Here is a 17,807-nt window from a genome sequence, read left to right as displayed (position 1 = left end):
AATGCACATAATATATAAATCAATCAATCAAGCATGTACCTCTCTGTGACAAGCTTGGTGATTGGCTTGATTCAAGCCTGATGCAAGCTTATAGCTTTGCTATTGGACTAGTATTGACAGATTTCATGGAATCACATCTGAAAGAACAGCTGAGTCTGTGAAAAGAACAAAATATATATATATATATATTACTGGCTGGTCTGGTGCCATGTCAGTTGTTTATAAAGTATGTTCTAAATCATAACCAATATTAATAAATGTTTGTGTTTATATATAAATATAGTGACAAATTTTTAATCTTGACTTTCCTTTGAATATCCAGGAGTGTTGACATGCACAACATGTCCCAAACGAGAACAATTGTGTCCACGAGTCTCACAACTCCGGATGGCTTGGCAGTGGACTGGATAGCCGACAATATCTACTGGACAGACACTGGCCGGAAAGTGCTGGAGGTGGCTCGCCTTGATGGCTCCTGCAGAAAGTTGGTTATTAAGGAGGGTCTGGATGAACCACGGGCTTTGGCTTTGTTTCCTCGCAAAGGGTAAATATCTATCATAACCACCTTTCATTTACTTCTGTCATCTTATTTTCCATCCGAAGTTAAGGCTGTGGGAACTTCTCTACCAAATAACCATGGCTTCAATCTATAATTTCTTTGTAAGGAGTGAATATAGCATAATATAAAGATATAATAATGGAAATTAATTTCTTGTTCCTATATCATCCTTGCTTAAATTATATTTCAAGTTAATTTTGTCAAAAGAACTCGGGCACATATGCTGTTCAAATAAAAATAATAACTCCAAACAAGTTTTTGAACATTTAGTATTCAAAACAGGTCACTTCTAACAAGAGTTCCAACAGAAGGAGAGCAAATGCCACCTGAGTAAAGAAAGTCAGGAAATGTTGTAAAATGTTGAAATACAGGGGAGAGTAAAGCAAACATGCTGTAAACACTCGCAGGGCAATTTATCTTACAACTTTAAAAAGGCTGATTTTCAGAAACTGTACCATAAATTATCTGCTGTTAACTGGGAGATCTTAAAGCTTTCCAATGATGTTAATAGAATGGTAGACATGTTTTATGATGTAATGTACGAATCTCTCGATGAATGCGTCCCTTTAAGACACGTTAAAGTGCCAAAATATCCTAGCTGGTTTACGACTAGTATAATTAAGAAAATTAAATCAAAGGCGTACCATCACAAAAAGTGGAAACAAAGTGTAGGCAACCCAACTTACCATGCTAATAAATTTAGAGGAATTAGATCACTAGTAAAAAAAGAAATATCAGCTGCATATGATAACTATGTATTAAATGTTGAAAAGAATATGCAGAATGACCCTTCTCTCTTTTGGACGTATATAAATAGTAAAACACGCGACAAACCAAAACACCCTGTTTCTGAGGATGGTGAGTCCCTACCAAACGTAAACGCGGTTGCAGAAGAATTTGCGAAACACTTTCAGTCTGTGTACACAGGTAATGGGTCCACGTATAATATTGAAATTATGACAGAGCATCCACAAAGTAGAGTGCTAGACATACTGAATATTCAAGAAATCAGTAGAAATGAAATCGAAAATGCTATCAAAAAGTTAAAACCAAAGAAGTCCGCTGGACCTGATAAAATTCCACCATACATTTTCAAAGGTTGCGCTGATGTTTTAAAGGTTCCTCTGTCTATCATCTTCAACTCTGTCCTATCTTCTATGCAGTTTCCTGATAGATGGAAAGTGACCGCTATATGTCCAATCCAAAAGTCGGGTGAAAACAATACAATACAAAACTACCAGCCTATTTCTATTTTATCCACTCCTGCGAAAATACTAGAACAAATACTATGCATGCATATTTTTAACTATGTGAAACATTCCATATCCGAATTTCAACATGGATTCCTACCTAACAGCTCGATTGAAACAAATCTTGGAGAGAAATTACATTATACAAGTACAGTATTAGATGAAGGGGGTCAAGTAGATGTGATATATACTGACTTCTCAAAAGCTTTCGACACAGTAGACCATGACGTACTACTGAGTAAACTAGGTAGCTTTAATTTGTCACACTCCCTAAGAAAACTCATGGCGTCGTACCTAATGAACAGGCGACAGTATGTCACCTACAAAGGCTCCTCATCCGATGAATTTTTGGTGAGCTCGGGCGTCCCTCAGGGATCCAATATAGGGCCTCTTCTATTTTTGTTGTTAATTAATGATTTACCCGAACATCTGATTGATTCTCGCAAACTCTTGTTTGCTGACGTTTTAAAGTTCTACAAAAGAATAACAAGTGCAGATGATTGTGCCTCCTTACAACGCGACATAAATAGGTTGAGTGCATGGTGCTCTATAACAAACTTTCCCTAAATGTTAAAAAATGCTTCTCTGTTACATACACCAAGCAAAAGACGCCTATAGATTATCAGTATAAAATAAATAATGTTAACATTAAGAAAGCGGAAAAGGCAAGAGATCTAGGAATACATTTTGATTCTAAATTAACGTTCGCCTATCATCTGGACAAAGTAATAAGCGAAGCGTACAAGCTTGTTGGATTTATTATTCGCACGGGCAGGGGCTTCAGAAGTACACAAACACTAAAAATATTATATTATTCTCTAGTGCGTACAAAACTCGAATTTGGCTCTGTCATATGGAACACAGAAGTTCAAAAACATACAGCAAATTTAGAACGTGTACAGTCAAAATTATTGCAATACATGAAATTCAAACTGGAAGGCGAATACCCCAGGTTCGAATTGTATACCAACTTAATAGAGCAATTCCATATGGACAGACTTGACCACAGAAGGACAGCCCGAGACCTTATGCTACTTTGGAAAATTTTTAACGGCAAACTTCGATCTCCTCTGTGGCTTTCACAATTCAAAATACGCATTCCGAACATAAAAACGCAACCCAAGCATGGAACCTTCTATGTGAGCAAAGCGCGAACAAATATCATGAAAAGGTCACCTATTTGGAGAATGAGTGCGGTCTACAATGCTATGGAGAAAGATAATAAAAGCGTCGATTTGTTCAGAATGTCATATTCCCAATTCAAGAAAACAGTTATGAATACATTGGCTAGAAAAATAGATGGAAATATGTTATGAAACTCTACAATATTGTTATTCTATGTATTGTATAACAAATTGTACTATTCTATTACAATGTGAACTCTGTAAATTGGTGTAAACCTGTTGAGTTCAATATAATAAATAAATAAATAAATAAATGTAAATATTAAAAGTCTGACAAAAGTTATAGGACAGAATTTATACAACTCAAATTTGCATGAGATATTAACTGTTATTTACAAAAGGATGTAATACTGATCAAGTGAGCTTCAAATCATCATTTCTGTCATTTTAAAGATGGCGCCTTCTCCACACACTTGCACCAGTAAAGAGAAGTGGTGTCTTATCTTTTGGAAGCCTAAAACCTACAGAAATTCTGTAGCAAATGCAGATGTATGAGGGTTAGGGCAACTTTTCTTTCTTCGTGAGAATGTGGGAGCAGCACAAAATTTTGAAATATACATATGGAAGGGGACTGTGTATGGTACTATGGAATGTATAAACAATGCAGATCATGACCAGGTGCAAGAGAGCATAGGGGTATGCACGGGAGGGGTGAGGGGAATTGCCCCCCCCCCCCCCTAATCATGGACGTCTGCAGATGTCAAGCAAGGTATTTATCCATGGGGCATATTGCCCCGATAATAGTGTTGCCCCCTCAAAAACACCACTTGAATTTGAAATTATTGAATTCTTGCATCCCCATTATAATAATTAATTTAAATTACTATGGCTAAAATCAAATTATACATGTGAAATATATACTTTTAGGTTGACATTCGTTTTCTAAGGGAGAGATGTGTTCATTCATGCCCTCCTTCCAGACTTTCATGCCCCTGTATTATTATACTTTTACCTAGAAATTTAGTGTAGAGGAATTATTGCCGTTATTAAATGATATTATACTCTTAAAGAAATTAAGTATTTTCAAGCCAATGAAAGTTCAAAGCAACTACGGGAGAAGGGGGTTCATTGTGTATATATATATAAACATAAAACAGAACAGTGAGATAAAATGAGTTTTATCTTTCCTGACTGAATTTCCATTAAGGCTTTTGCCCCCCTAATCAGAGGGTCTGCGCATCCCTATGCAGGAGATGGAAGCAAGAAAACATCCATAAACGACTGCATCATTCTACATGTGTTTATTAGATGGAAGACATACAATAGCACTATGGAACAATAGATGTGCACACTGTGGTAGGGCATAATTTCCTTAATTCTCACTAGCTTCTTGAGGTATTATCTGTCATTTCTTCTCCAAAGACGGCTACTATGATATGCGGTCGCTGTTTGTGCAGTGAAAAGGTCGCTGTTTGTGCATTCTGCCCAGTGGTTGAATCACCACTGAATTGAATCTGTCCTCTGTGGATAACCATACATCATACTGCTATCTAGTGACATATCTGGGACATTGTTGTACCACCATTTAAATTTGAGAAAATAAAATAGTTGCCATGACTTACACCCTAGCCTCATATGCTTGCGACTCCAGCAAGTTTACTAATGGAGGAGTAAGTTCAACAATGGCCTCAGTTTGCAGGCAGATGGGTGGAAAGACCTTCGTAGTGGCTCATAAATGACTGCATGTGTAGCTCAAAGATTCTTCTTCTTGAAGTATACAGGCAATAACTTAGCCTTGAAAGTATATGTAGATCAGCAACGGGCCTGTGCTAAAATGCAGAAATGAACTAAATAAATATAAAAACAAAATATGTTTTTTTTCATTTGACTCTCATATGTGGGGAAAATCAGATAGTAATGTGTCACTGTGTGCCTGTTTCATGTAAATTTTTGCTCCTATTCCCCAGATATCTCTACTGGACCGACTGGGGTGATAGACCAAAGATAGAACGCTCAATGCTTGATGGAAGTTTGCGGCGTGTAGTGGTTGGCAACAATTTGGGCTTTCCCAATGGTCTGGCATTGGACTATTCTGCCAGGCGCTTGTATTGGGCTGATGCTCTCAAGGACCGCATCGAGACCGCTGATTTGCATGGCAAGAATAGGGTCCAGCTTGTTCCTGCTGCCACCCACCCATTTGGCTTAACACAGGTATACAATTGAAATTTTGTGTTAGAAATACAGTGGAACCCAATTTTATATTTTCCTGTACACCCAACGGCAAAAGAAACAGTAGGCAAATTGTCCACCATTATTTAAATTCGATCTGTATTACACAATGTGATGATGATGAACTGAAATAATGACATCAATAAGGAGAGGTCAATGCCTCCTTCGAACCAATATAGTTTCATACTTTAAAACAACATAGAATATAGAATAAAAAAATAATGAAAATAGCGGTGGACAATTTGCCTGCCATTATATTTGCCTTTGACTGTACTATACATTTAATCTCAACAGAGGTAAAGTTGTAAAATTGTCCCAAATTTTACATTTTCCTGAATTTTAAGTTTTCTCACCTTTATCTCCTTAAAAAAACAAAATTGAGGTTCCACTGCACATCATAGAATTGTAAAGTTTTACTTCAAATTACTGGTTACTATACAATGTATCTATCCAATCATTGGTATGCATTTCAGAGTAACATAGTTGGTATACATGTTTACATTGCACATCCACATGAATTTCATTGTTATTTTTTCAATATTTCTTTACTTTCATTGCATTAAAAATATTTTTTGAATATTTTTGCCTGGTATACATCACAATATAAAATACAGCATGTCCAAATTGAACACCCTAATTTCAACTGTCTGTAACTCCACATATATTTGATGCATCCAAATGAATTATGCATTAATGAATATATATATATCATGGGACAACCACACATGCTACAGGCAACCTTGTGGGAAATCGAGTATCGGCTGGACATCCTCCGTGCGACTCGTGGGGTGCATGTGGAAATGTACTAAAAATGTACCAAATGTTCTAAATGTACTAATTACTACTTTGCTCACAGAAACTTAGGACTGTGTATATTCATTAATGCATAATTCATTTGGATGCATCATACACATGTGGAGTTACAGACAGTTGAAATTAGAGTGTTTCAATTCAGACACCCTGTATATCATACTTACTGTATAAAGTGAAATTCTTGTATTATAATATTACTGACTACTTATTATGAGAAAAACATACAGCGATTTTTATAATTTTATTTTAAATTTGCTTTTGATATTAACTATTTTTATATTTTACTATTAATTTCCATAATGTTAATAAGAAATACCATAATTTATTACTTGTCGACTTAGAGGATGTACATCCACCTCAGTTTCAGCACACTCAATATATTCGAGGAGAAAGCACAAGTAAATTACTGTACATTCATCTTCATTGGCAGATTGTTCCATGTTGCTATCATGGGCACTGTTCAGTTGCCCCTCAACACTATCTTCTGAGCCTTGAGATTTTCTGCCCAGGTTTGTGTGGTTAGCATCCCTACATTAATTTTATCATGTGCTCACTCATCCTCATCTTCGCGATGAGCCACAAGTGGCAGAAAAAGCAAAGTCAAAGAAACCAAATCAAATCAAATCAAGTGTCTGCCCAGGTGTTCTCTTTTCTCATCACTTGGTTCAGCAACTCATGCTTGGATCTCTTGTTCTTCATTCATGCAGAAAATTGACTTCAAATTTAATTTAGCAGGATATATTTGCCATAATAAGTAAATGGAGACAAATAAGAAAAAAATTGCACAAAAATATGAAAGAAAAGCAATGAAAAAACATGTAATGGGTGGGCAGAGAAAGAAAATACTGTGTAGAAAATGGTTACAAGGTTGGTATACATGTGAGCATGGATTTCCATGATAGTATTTTAATATAGGTAAAATGGGAACATCATTCACAAACCTCCATGGTGGAGTAATTAGTACTGCATGTTATGACAATAGGGTCCCAGGTTCAAGTCCTAGCCTGGGTATGGGCATTCTTTTGAGCATCTCTTCATCAGTTTCATCATATTATCACTCATCATCATCATTGTGATTAGTCAAAAGTTGCAGAAAAGCAGCACTAATTAAAAAAAAAAAAACATGAAATTAATTGTGGACTGGCTGATTTCGGTGCCTTTGTCTTTTGTAATTGACTTTTCATCTCTCATTGTATTATTGGCCGTGTCCAAATCAGCAGCTATTGTTGCCTAGAGCACCGCTCCATTTGCAGAATCTGCCTACCGACATCGTCTGAGTCTGCAGCATAGGTGGAGTTGGAGGGGAGAGGTGGAAGGCATGACAGATGCACGCTTACTCACTGTAGCCTTACGCTTGGCAGCCATATTGCAAATTTCACTTTGCAGAGGCAATGTTTACTGAATAGACAATGTAAAACTCAATGCTACTTGAAGATTTTATCGATAGAACTGTATATAGAAAAGTTGAAAATGACAAAATCACATGCCACTTTTTTTATATGAGTAGTAAATAGGTGGAAATTTGTGATGTTTGGTTGGCATCTGTCCTCTGCTTTTGTACTGTGCACCCCCAGAGCATGGTGGATGATGTTTGAGCTGACACCTGGTGAGAAACGTGGCAACCGTACTCCAAGGCAACATGTAGATTCTGGCGACTTCGACAGCACAGGAAAGCAATGGGAAAGGATGGAATGGAGCACTTGCCAATTTGGACATGGCCATTGTCTCATGAAAGAGTTGTTTGTGAAGCACTTCAGGACATTGAGCATATTTAAGAATTTCAACCATGAAGAAACAAAGTTCTTACAGTGGAACTCTGATTTTAGTTCCTTGGATTCAACATTTTCCCGCATTAATACATTCAATCTTGATGGTCCCAACATAGCAAAATGTAAAAATTTTCTCGATTTTTACATTTTCCTTCATTTTAATTTTTTTCAGCTTTCTCCTCTGAAAAACATAAGATCGAGGTTCCACTGTATTAACATTAATTATAACATACTTCTCTCCCTTTTTTTGTAGTATGGATCCTATATCTACTGGACGGACTGGTATAAGAAATCTGTTGAGAGAGCAGACAAAAAGACTGGCCAGGATCGCATTGCCATCCGCACAGATCTGGATGGCGTGATGGAGATACGAGCAGTTGCCGCCAGCCGGCAGACAGGGTGGAATCCTTGTGCTGTACAAAATGGCGGATGCTCCCATCTATGCTTCTTCAGACCCCAAAAGTATGTTTGTGGTTGTCCCGATGTTCCTGATGATAGACCTTGTTCCACAGGTGAGTGATGAAATGGAATTACAACTGTACACTCCTGTTCACATAAAGCGGCACATTTTATAAGGTTGGACAGTTGTAGAATGTGCCACTTTATCTGAACAGGAGTGTACAAAAATGGGAACAAGCCTAGTAATTGGCATGTTAAACACTTGCTGTCTTGCAAATCTAGTGGAAGTTAGGGAAGTCAAAGTAAGTGTCGGTGCCAACAGTGGGTCAGGGTGGGCCATGCCCCATCCAAAATCAGTGCAGTTCACCCTTTCAAAATGTAATGAGCAAATTTCATGATAAAAAAAAAATGAAAGTTTATAGATAATGATGAATATACATTTTTGTTTGAAGATGTGGCCCTCCTAAATCTTTTGACAGCTATCTAGTGGCCCAGGGACATCAGAAATACCACTGTGTGTATCACCTTGGAACTTTTGTCTGAGTGTGACAAATTCTCTCAGGTAATGATTGTAGATCAATAAGGGTTTTGAAATACCCACTGTGTTCAGTAGCTGAACTGTACTGCTAATGTTTGCAGTAGCTAAACTGTATCATGGGCAGACCAAAAGGGGGGCAGAGGGGGTGGCCCCCCTCCTTGAAGAAAATAATCCCTATTCCCTAAAATTGGACCTAAATTTCCCTGTTCCAGGGAAAATTTTCCATTTTGTAACAACACTGTCTGTGCCAAGCACAGTACAGAAATAGAATGAATGAGCAGTTATCTTATGCCAATGCTGTTTGTAGTGGTGGAACTGACCACACAGGCCATGTGTTCTTAAATATCCACCTTCCCACTTTTCCTATGGCTCCCTTACCCTCCCCACATACAACCAGAGGCTAAACATGGTTTTCAGATGGATGCATTGGACAATGATCAGTGGCATAAGTTCTTTAAATAGTTTACTTAAATTATTGTTTAAAAGCTGCTGTAATATATTATAAGTCATTTTCCATATATTAAATCTAATCGTATAAAAAATATATGTGAAAAGTTGATTTACTGGTGGTAAATGCAGTAACGTAGGGAATATGCGAGTGCAGAAATGTAAACTTATGATGCTGTTGTAGTTTCATTTGTGTGTACTTGATACTGTAATTAATAGAAAATATTTTTTTCCAGAACCAAGCATAGTTGTTCCAAATAAGAAAAATACAAACTCTGGAGATGATGAAAGTGACAAAGAAGATTATGATGATGAAGATGAAGCATCAACAGAGAAAGAAGAAGGCAAGGGAAAGAATGGAGAAGTTGAAGTGAAGAAGAAAGAAGAGACTTCTAGTCAACCTGGATCACCTCCAAGCATATCTTCACAGCTTGTTGGTGCAATCATGGTCATAGTTTCTTTGATCATAGTGAGTGCTGTGTTACTCCTTGTGCTGTTCCGATATAGACGGAAGAAACAAAAGAAGTACCTCTTAGCCGGTAGAAGTGTACTAACTTTTTCAAATCCTAATTACAACGCATCTAATCCTGATGTGGCTGCTGATAAGAAGCCCTTTTTGTGGAAAAGACTGAAATATGATAAAAGTCAGGTAATATTTTTTGTACACTTTATTCATCCCCAATAAGCATGTATTTATCTTGTGATCTTTATAGAAGTGTCTACATTTCTCTATTAATGTTTTAAGTACTCATATCATGTTTTATTAGTGTTAGCTAGGAAACAAACTGCCCAGTTGGCTGAGTGGTTAGCACAGTGCACTGTGTTGCCATGGGTCCCAAGTTCGAATCTTGGCCTACACATGGGTGTTCTTTGCGAGTGTCCCTTCATCAATTTCATTATATCATCGCTCATCCTCATCTTCGCAAATTAGCTTAAAGTGCCAGAAAAGTAAAATAGATTAAACCAAATCAATCAATCAATCCTAGATTGGCCACACCCAAAAAACTTTTCACAGATGCCCAATTCATGGCTAGTTTGACACTAAATTTGCCAATACACTTAAATGACTATGCACTCCTTCTGTTCTAGATGGAATAATCTCTTTGTATTGACCAATACTAATAAGCATCAATTTTACTTACACCTTATTCTGATTCATAGTTGCAGTTTTTCCACAGTTCTGTCATTTGTTATTTTTGTTATTCATGTGCGTCTTTTTTTTTTTTTTGTTAATTACCTTATTAGTCTGTGCATGACAGTTATGGGAATGGTTATCTCTAGTGAATTATCAGTTGTAGCTTCGACAAAAATTTGAGAAACAACAAAATAATAAGAGTAGGAATTGTAGCTTTCCTGGCAACATGATTTGAACAGGTGTTCTCAGGTTACTGGCCAGAATGAATCAGTATTAGCTTCCAACATTTTGAGCACATACATTACTCTCCTCATCAGGGAATGTAGAAATGAAGACCAGTATAAGGTTAAGTATATGAGTATGATGGGGTGGAGCTTAGACTGTCTTGTGATTGGTTTATTCTGGATCCTGCTTTATTATTATTGGCGGATCCAAAGTAAACCAACCACAAGACAGAGTCTAAGCTCCAGCACATCATACACATATAAATATGTCATCGTGCCACATGTATAAGTCAGACAGCATACATGAGCATTACAGGAACAAAAGAGGCACATAGTATGATAGTTTCCACCATCTCCCTATGGCATTCTCTAGAATTTCTTCCCTGAAGAATGGTTATCAAAGGACATTCACTCTGAACGGCAGTTGTAAATACATTGAATTACCACTACCCTCTGTACGATAACCATTCATCACACTGTCAAATAGTGATGTGATCACATACGAGGCTCATTCGGAAAGTGACCGGTATAAATAAAAAAACCGCATAGATACAACAAATTTTTACTTTACATCTGAAAGGTACAGCTGTCCTCTATTTTTCAACATGTAAATTCAAACACTTGTCATAGCATTTCACTAACTTACCATTCCCTTCTGCATAAAACTCGGCCGCCTGGGAATTCAACCAACCTGTCAGAGCATTTTGAAGATCCTCATCATCAGCAAAGTGCTGTGCCCCAAGCTAATTCTTCGTGTGAGTGAACAGATGAAAATCAGGAGCCAAGTCTGGGATGTATGGGGGATGATCAAAAACATTCCATTTGAATTGGTGCAAAAGGTCTTGTGTTCGCCGAGCAGTGTGAGGGCAAGTGTTGTCATGCACAAACACAACCCCAGATGTCAGCAGACCATGTCGTTTCTTCTGGATGGCTCTTCTCAGTTTCTGCAAAGTGTTACAGTAAACTTCAGAAGTGATTGTCGTACCACGTTCTATGAATTTTTACCAAAATAAATGTTATCACTGCATATCTCGCATTTGGTGGGATTTTTGATGGCAGCACACATTTTGCGACCTTATTACCAGCACACGCACGGCACTACGATGCTCTCACTAGCACAGCTGGAAGCTTACTAAATCACAGATTGCGTGACGTAACAATGGTTGCGCTCTGCCCACTACTACTAGCGCCACGCCACAACTGCGGTTACTTTCTGAATGACCCTCATACTATACAGGTGCCATGTTCTCCGAAACATTCAATCATATTGTGGTAGCACCTTTAAATTTTGAGAAAAAATTATTAGCCATGACTTATGTCCCAGCCTTCGCATGTACTGTATATTATGCACTATGTGACAAATACAAGACCAGTATAAAAGATGAATAGCATGCTACACTAAACTAAAACTAAATATTTACACTAACTTTGCCTTTTTTAACCACAGGAGCGTGTATATGATCTCCATGAAGATAAATTAGGTAGCCACGAAGTCACCGCACTCATAGCGAATGGGAGCACATCAGAGCGAATATTAACCCCGCCACCAACACCTCCGCAAAGGGTTGACAGCATTAGCTTGGAGGCAGGGTGAAAGCATCATCACGAACCAACAAGGGACATTATGTAGATACGACATTTGTAAAATCTCAACGTATTCATGAAATAGAAGAGCTAACAACATCCAACACAGCTGTAGTTTTTTTGTGTACTTTTGTAAAGCTGCGGCACTTCCATCAGAACTTGGTGAAGAGCCAATGGAGGCAACGTCACTGCACCGTGGAAAAAAAATTAATGGAATTTTGTGTAAATTAAAGCACAACTATGAACAGATGCTTAATTTTTTGTAACTATAGATCACAAATAACAGACATTGCATGATAGCTTCTTATGACTGGCAAAGGTGTCCAATGATATCAGGTTCCATAACATTCCTTCACACGTTTCAACACATTCTGTTATTTTTATCTCTAATGATGGTGTAGATAATTATAATTATGCAGGGCAAACTGATGGGGCTACAGCTCCTCCTGCAATTGTGAGGAAAACATTGTTTTCAAAGGAAAGCACTAAATAACTTTGGGAAAACCCAAAGTGGTCAATGCAAATCCTCTTAAAATGGCTGCAATTACCACTTTTGTCTTTGCAAAACTTTTAAAATAAAGGTTAAAAAATGATAATTACAAAGTATTTTATTTTGTGTAGCTGTGTAATATCCATATTTACAGTTTTAGCCCTCTATGAAAATAAATCCTGCATGCGCTAGTGCAGATCTGAAATTATGATTGTGTATGAACGTACCACATAATTTGTTAGTATATCTTATGATTAACTTTGCACTATATTAGTAGAGCAAATGTATTCTATTTTTGTTGACAAAGTGATTTGTGTCGAGTTGCAAACAGTTTTTCATGGATAAAATATCACTGGTTATAAAAACGACATCTGAACACACAGAGAAAGATTCACTTTTTTGTAATAATCATTCTATTAACAATAAATACGTAATCATTATTTAACACAAAGTTAAACACATGTAGAAGAAATAAAATTGATGCATTTTACTGAAATGCTAAGACAAACAAAAGAAAGAAGATATTTGTGGACACCTTGTAGGAAAAAAATGTCATTTACTTTCATGAGTCTAGTTAACATAATATGACAAAATTGTAATATCACTGTCACTGCACTTAAGTTATTAAATGTGCATGATCTCATAAATGCTTATTTAAAAGAAAATAACTTCTTGTAGATTTACACTTGAATCTGAAGAAAAAGAGAAAAAAAAAGATCTGAATTTTTTGTGAAAAAATATTTGTATGTAAATGCCTGTAGGATAAGGTAATTTTTATGATATTGTTTATAAGAGAAAAAAATACTCGTAACATGAATGTGCCAATGTATTCCTTAAATGAAAGGTCTCACGATGAGCTGAGATTTCTTTTTACACAAATCAAAATTGAGGGAAGAAATCAGTGGAGAAGTATTAATTATTTTCAGACTATCATCTTTGTTACAGCAATAAAAAATCCACAGAATCAAAGTGCTCAAAGATACTCAACTTATGTGCATAATGTTTTCCTTAATGACAGCACCTGTTTATGCAGAACAAATTATCTATGTGCACAATACAGTGTATATATGAAAGTATTTAAATATTGTTTAACAGTAATATGTTGACTGAGCAGCATCAAACATTATTAGGATTTATTACAAAATAATACTATGTCTTATTTTTAAAATGGTTTTCATTCTGCGATAGACATTTCATTCTAATTTCCAGATTTTCAAGCTTACATTACCAATAGACGCACAACCTTATATTGGTTAGTCACTGTATACTGAGTGAAAGAACAGAAACCACCTTAAAAATAAGAGTTATTGTTTTTCTTTGTAATGTACACAATGGTTATGTGAATTTGTAAGAAGAACATTGACATTAGGATTTATATAAATATTTTCCTATTTGACATGTTAATTTTCAGCCTGACAGAAATACTGGTTGCTGTAATCTTAAGTGTATATACATAATTAACAATTAATTTTTATTTCTAAACAAATCCATTTGTGCAGAATAAATGTAAATCTGGTTCAACTTTAATATTGCAACAGTGAAGTGCAAAATCATTATGATCCTTGGTTAGTATTAAATTATATTTTTGATGTGCAATTGGAAGTTGTGACATATGCCAAAATGTTGAGTATGAAAAAACAGCCTGGCAATCGCAACTAAATGTTCTTCCCTCTTAAATTGTTTGTTAGATAATGAAAATATTTTAATTATTTCATCAGCCAAGCTATCTTGTGTCTTCCCTGACAGGCTTTACTTGTTGACAATGAAAATTTGGTTTTATACATGCATTTTATGATTGATGTTTCTGGAAACCAAAAAATGAAGAACATAAATAGATTCCCACCAAAAGGGTGATACAAGGGTGGTATGTGATATCCAGTGACTCAGAATTTCTGTAAATGGATGATACCAGGGCTCAAAATGGACCGGATCAGATCGGAACAATGTTCTGGTTCATAAATATCTGGAACATTCCCATTAAGTTTAGTCAGAAATGGCAACAGACCATTCTGGGCCATTTAATTTTTTAAAGATATTTCTCTATATTGTTCTTTACAGTGTGAACTAAATCATTAATACTCTGTAATAGTACATATTATTGCATTCATATAAGCTTTATATGTAGATATGTGTTGTTGCCATGAGGAGACTTAGCAGTGTATGGTCGCATCCAGTGGTGGCGATTGGGTTCCAAAACGTAACAGACAAAGACAGTTTACTTTTCCTTGGTAGATAAGGTTTAGCATAGTGTGGGGACAAAAGTGGTAAAAAGGGGGGGGGGGCAACTGCCCCCCTATTCGCCACCACTGATGGCATTTATGTTGCATAAGTTGGAGTTAAGTATGGAGCACTGTAACTGTCACCAGCCATTTCTTTTTTCTTGAATTTCCTTTCTTCGGTGCTTTTCTGTCACTCTTTCTTTGTCCCAATTAACCCAACAGTAAAATTTCAAGTCAGTCAATATATCCAATCTCAATCACATGCAACATAACACTATGAAAATATCTTTTACTTGCTCACCTTGATTTTTAGTAAGTACACTAGACTCTCGCTAATCCGGCCCTCAATAGTCTGCCCTCTCAGTAGTCTGGCCCACATGCGGCTGTAGTCACTCAAGCAGAAATGACACGCACAACAATGAATTATCGTGTTCAACAATGTTGTTAGTTAAAAATGTTAAACAATGCTATACATACGTACAGTATTTGAAATTGTGACTTTCTTAGAGTAAAGTTCAGTACATACTATGGCTTCTAAAAGGAAGCACGTAACGTACAGCCGGTATAGTCCTGTGTTTAAACTACATAGTATATAATTTCCGACCCTCTCAATAATCCGGCACTTCCGCCGCGAATCCGGCACCCATATGTGCAAGGAATGGCCGGATTAGCGAGAGTCTAGTGTATTACCGAGGAAAAGTATTGAGGATATGTACATTTAATTCAATTTTTTTCCCCCCAGTTGGTCGAACTGACTACCATTCACGATTTCAGTCTGTTTAAATTTTATAAAGAGAAGAGAATTCCAGCCTCATGACCAATGTATTTTATATTATTTCATGTTTATGTAAATATGTTAATATTAACGATTATTAATTACTACAACACATCACTTCAGTAGTCATTAATCCCATCACTGTATAGTGGGACAACAGGGAAAAGGACCTGCACAGATCCGCATGTCCTGTGCATCATACTCCCGTGCAGAGGGGTAGAGTGGAGCATGCTTTTTTATGGCCCAAGTTGAACAGATGGCATTTGGCCAGAAGATCTTTTGTTTGTGGTCGCTCTATAGAAATCGGAGACAAAAGGACAACACCATGTCAATGAAAGTAAAATGTTCTGTTCCGTGAAAATTTCCGTTTCAAGGCCTGCATGTTTATGAAAATACTTTCCCATCTTAAGTATCAGTTTTTTTCCCCTAAAGGATTTTGGAACCCAATTTGAGACATCACTGGCAACATCACTTGGCAGACGAAAGCTAGAAGTCATTGTCCAACCTGTTACATTTCTTCCCTTTCTGGACAGTAATTCTTAATCTAATACTTTCTTTTCAATTCAAGATATTCAACGTTGTTAGTTCTAAAGATAATAATTTGTGTTACTTGCCAGTAACTTCAAGAATGATGGAATGAAATATTTTCTTTATGCTTCCATTAAAAGAAAAAAATAATCTCAATTTATCACTTTCTGATCAAATTCACAGGATGGAAACATTACTTCATATTATGCAAACCATGTACACATAGTATTGTATATTTAGTTACTATTATAATGGTGACTGAAGGTTTGAGAAGTATTAGTTTAAGGAAACAGTGGAATATTTGTAAACTACGAAGCATGTTCAAACAAAATATATGACACCAACTAATTAACTAAGATGCCAAATTTTATCTATTTACTTTTAAAGTACATAGTCGCACCTGTTATATTCTTGAAAAGCAGCTTTATATATTGACAAAGATACTCCTTTTCGCTAGTATCCTAAAATGATAGCATACTGACATTGTAAATAGAATGCTGAGCTTTGAATTAAAAATTTCATAATTAAGCACAAAATTTGGCTGTGTATAAGCAGCATTGCATTAATAAGTTTCATTAAATGAATCTTAACATTCTACATAATCTTTTTCATCAAATTCTGCACTACATATCAGATTTATTACTATTATTAATCATGCAAAAATTATTAGATGGATCAGATGCTTTAAATTATAAAACTTTGCCGATCTTTAATTGTGACAAAAGTTTGTTTATATAAACGATAGCATACCTTGCTTGAATATCTCATTTTTAAATCTAGATTGCATATTTATGCATATTCTCTTGTAAAAGCTTTCATGGATTAAAAGGGGTATTATGGAGGTTACATCTGCAAAACATATCCATTTCTTCCACCAAGATAAACATCTACATTCAGCTGACACTTACGCAGGCTCGTTTTCAAAAGGAAAAATAATGTTTTTTTGACTTCCATAGAGGAATTGGAGAATTTCTGTTGGCGAGTTGTTATGACAGCAGCATTAAATGAATATTGATACTTATTGTATATATATATATTTATATATATATTGTATATTGTATACTTACACAGATTTTGACAGTGCACACATTTTTTTTTGGTTAACACTGGTTGTATGGTTCTTTTGTATGCGCATGAATGTTAAAAGTGAATAAATGTGGATTTTTGTGTGAGAGATTGCGAAGAAGAGTGCTACTAACCAGTGGATGATTCATGTACGTTTTGTAATGTTCCTATGATTGATAAAATAAAAACTATGATTTTGTTGTAGGAAAAGATTCAGCGAAGTGTTATAGTAGTTGAATTGTAGACAGTGATGCAGGTTCAATAAACAGCATGATAATTTCTATTATGAATTCTCTTTGTATATTACTTTTTCTTGTATATATGAATTGTATCTTTAACATTTGTGTCAAAAAAGAACAAGATGAGTAATTTCTCAGGCTTATGAAATTAAACATGTATTTTAAATGTTCATTTAATTGCATCCTTTTATTTCATCCAAACCTTTATGCTAGGGTTCCTGAATATATATTCCTTTTTGATAGTAAAAAAGGGTGTCTGGTTGTATTTTATTTTCAAAGTAAAAATACCTGGGTTTTGTATACATACATCTTTAACAAAAAATTGAAAACATTAAAAATAAGCACAGCAAGTCACAACATGCTCTCTAGATATCATGACAAGTGTGAATATACCGTGCGTTCATTTCGATCTTCAGCCGA

The 17,807-nt window shown here is 35.8% G+C and overlaps 1 protein-coding gene across 2 annotated transcripts in view; it reads left to right on the top strand.

Moving 5' to 3' along the window:
• The window catches only part of Lrp4 (LDL receptor related protein 4), a 411,647-nt gene extending 394,095 nt beyond the window's left edge, over positions 1 to 17,552 (top strand). For both annotated transcript variants that reach the window (XM_083134187.1, XM_083134186.1), the window contains exons 25-29: positions 323 to 544; positions 4,901 to 5,144; positions 7,998 to 8,256; positions 9,365 to 9,777; positions 11,935 to 17,552. In XM_083134187.1, the coding sequence (XP_082990313.1) occupies positions 323 to 544; positions 4,901 to 5,144; positions 7,998 to 8,256; positions 9,365 to 9,777; positions 11,935 to 12,081 (1,285 nt within the window). In that variant the 3' untranslated portion in view covers positions 12,082 to 17,552. The remainder of the gene's footprint in view (positions 1 to 322; positions 545 to 4,900; positions 5,145 to 7,997; positions 8,257 to 9,364; positions 9,778 to 11,934) is intronic.
• Positions 17,553 to 17,807: the final 255 nt, after the last annotated feature.

This window comes from Lepisma saccharinum, chromosome 13 (genome assembly GCF_977018435.1).
Source record: "Lepisma saccharinum chromosome 13, izLepSacc3.1, whole genome shotgun sequence".
In the NCBI taxonomy this organism is placed as follows: Eukaryota; Metazoa; Arthropoda; class Insecta; order Zygentoma; family Lepismatidae; genus Lepisma; species Lepisma saccharinum.
The sequence above is the reverse complement of the archived record's forward strand: the minus strand, read 5'-3'. Positions and strand labels throughout refer to the sequence as shown.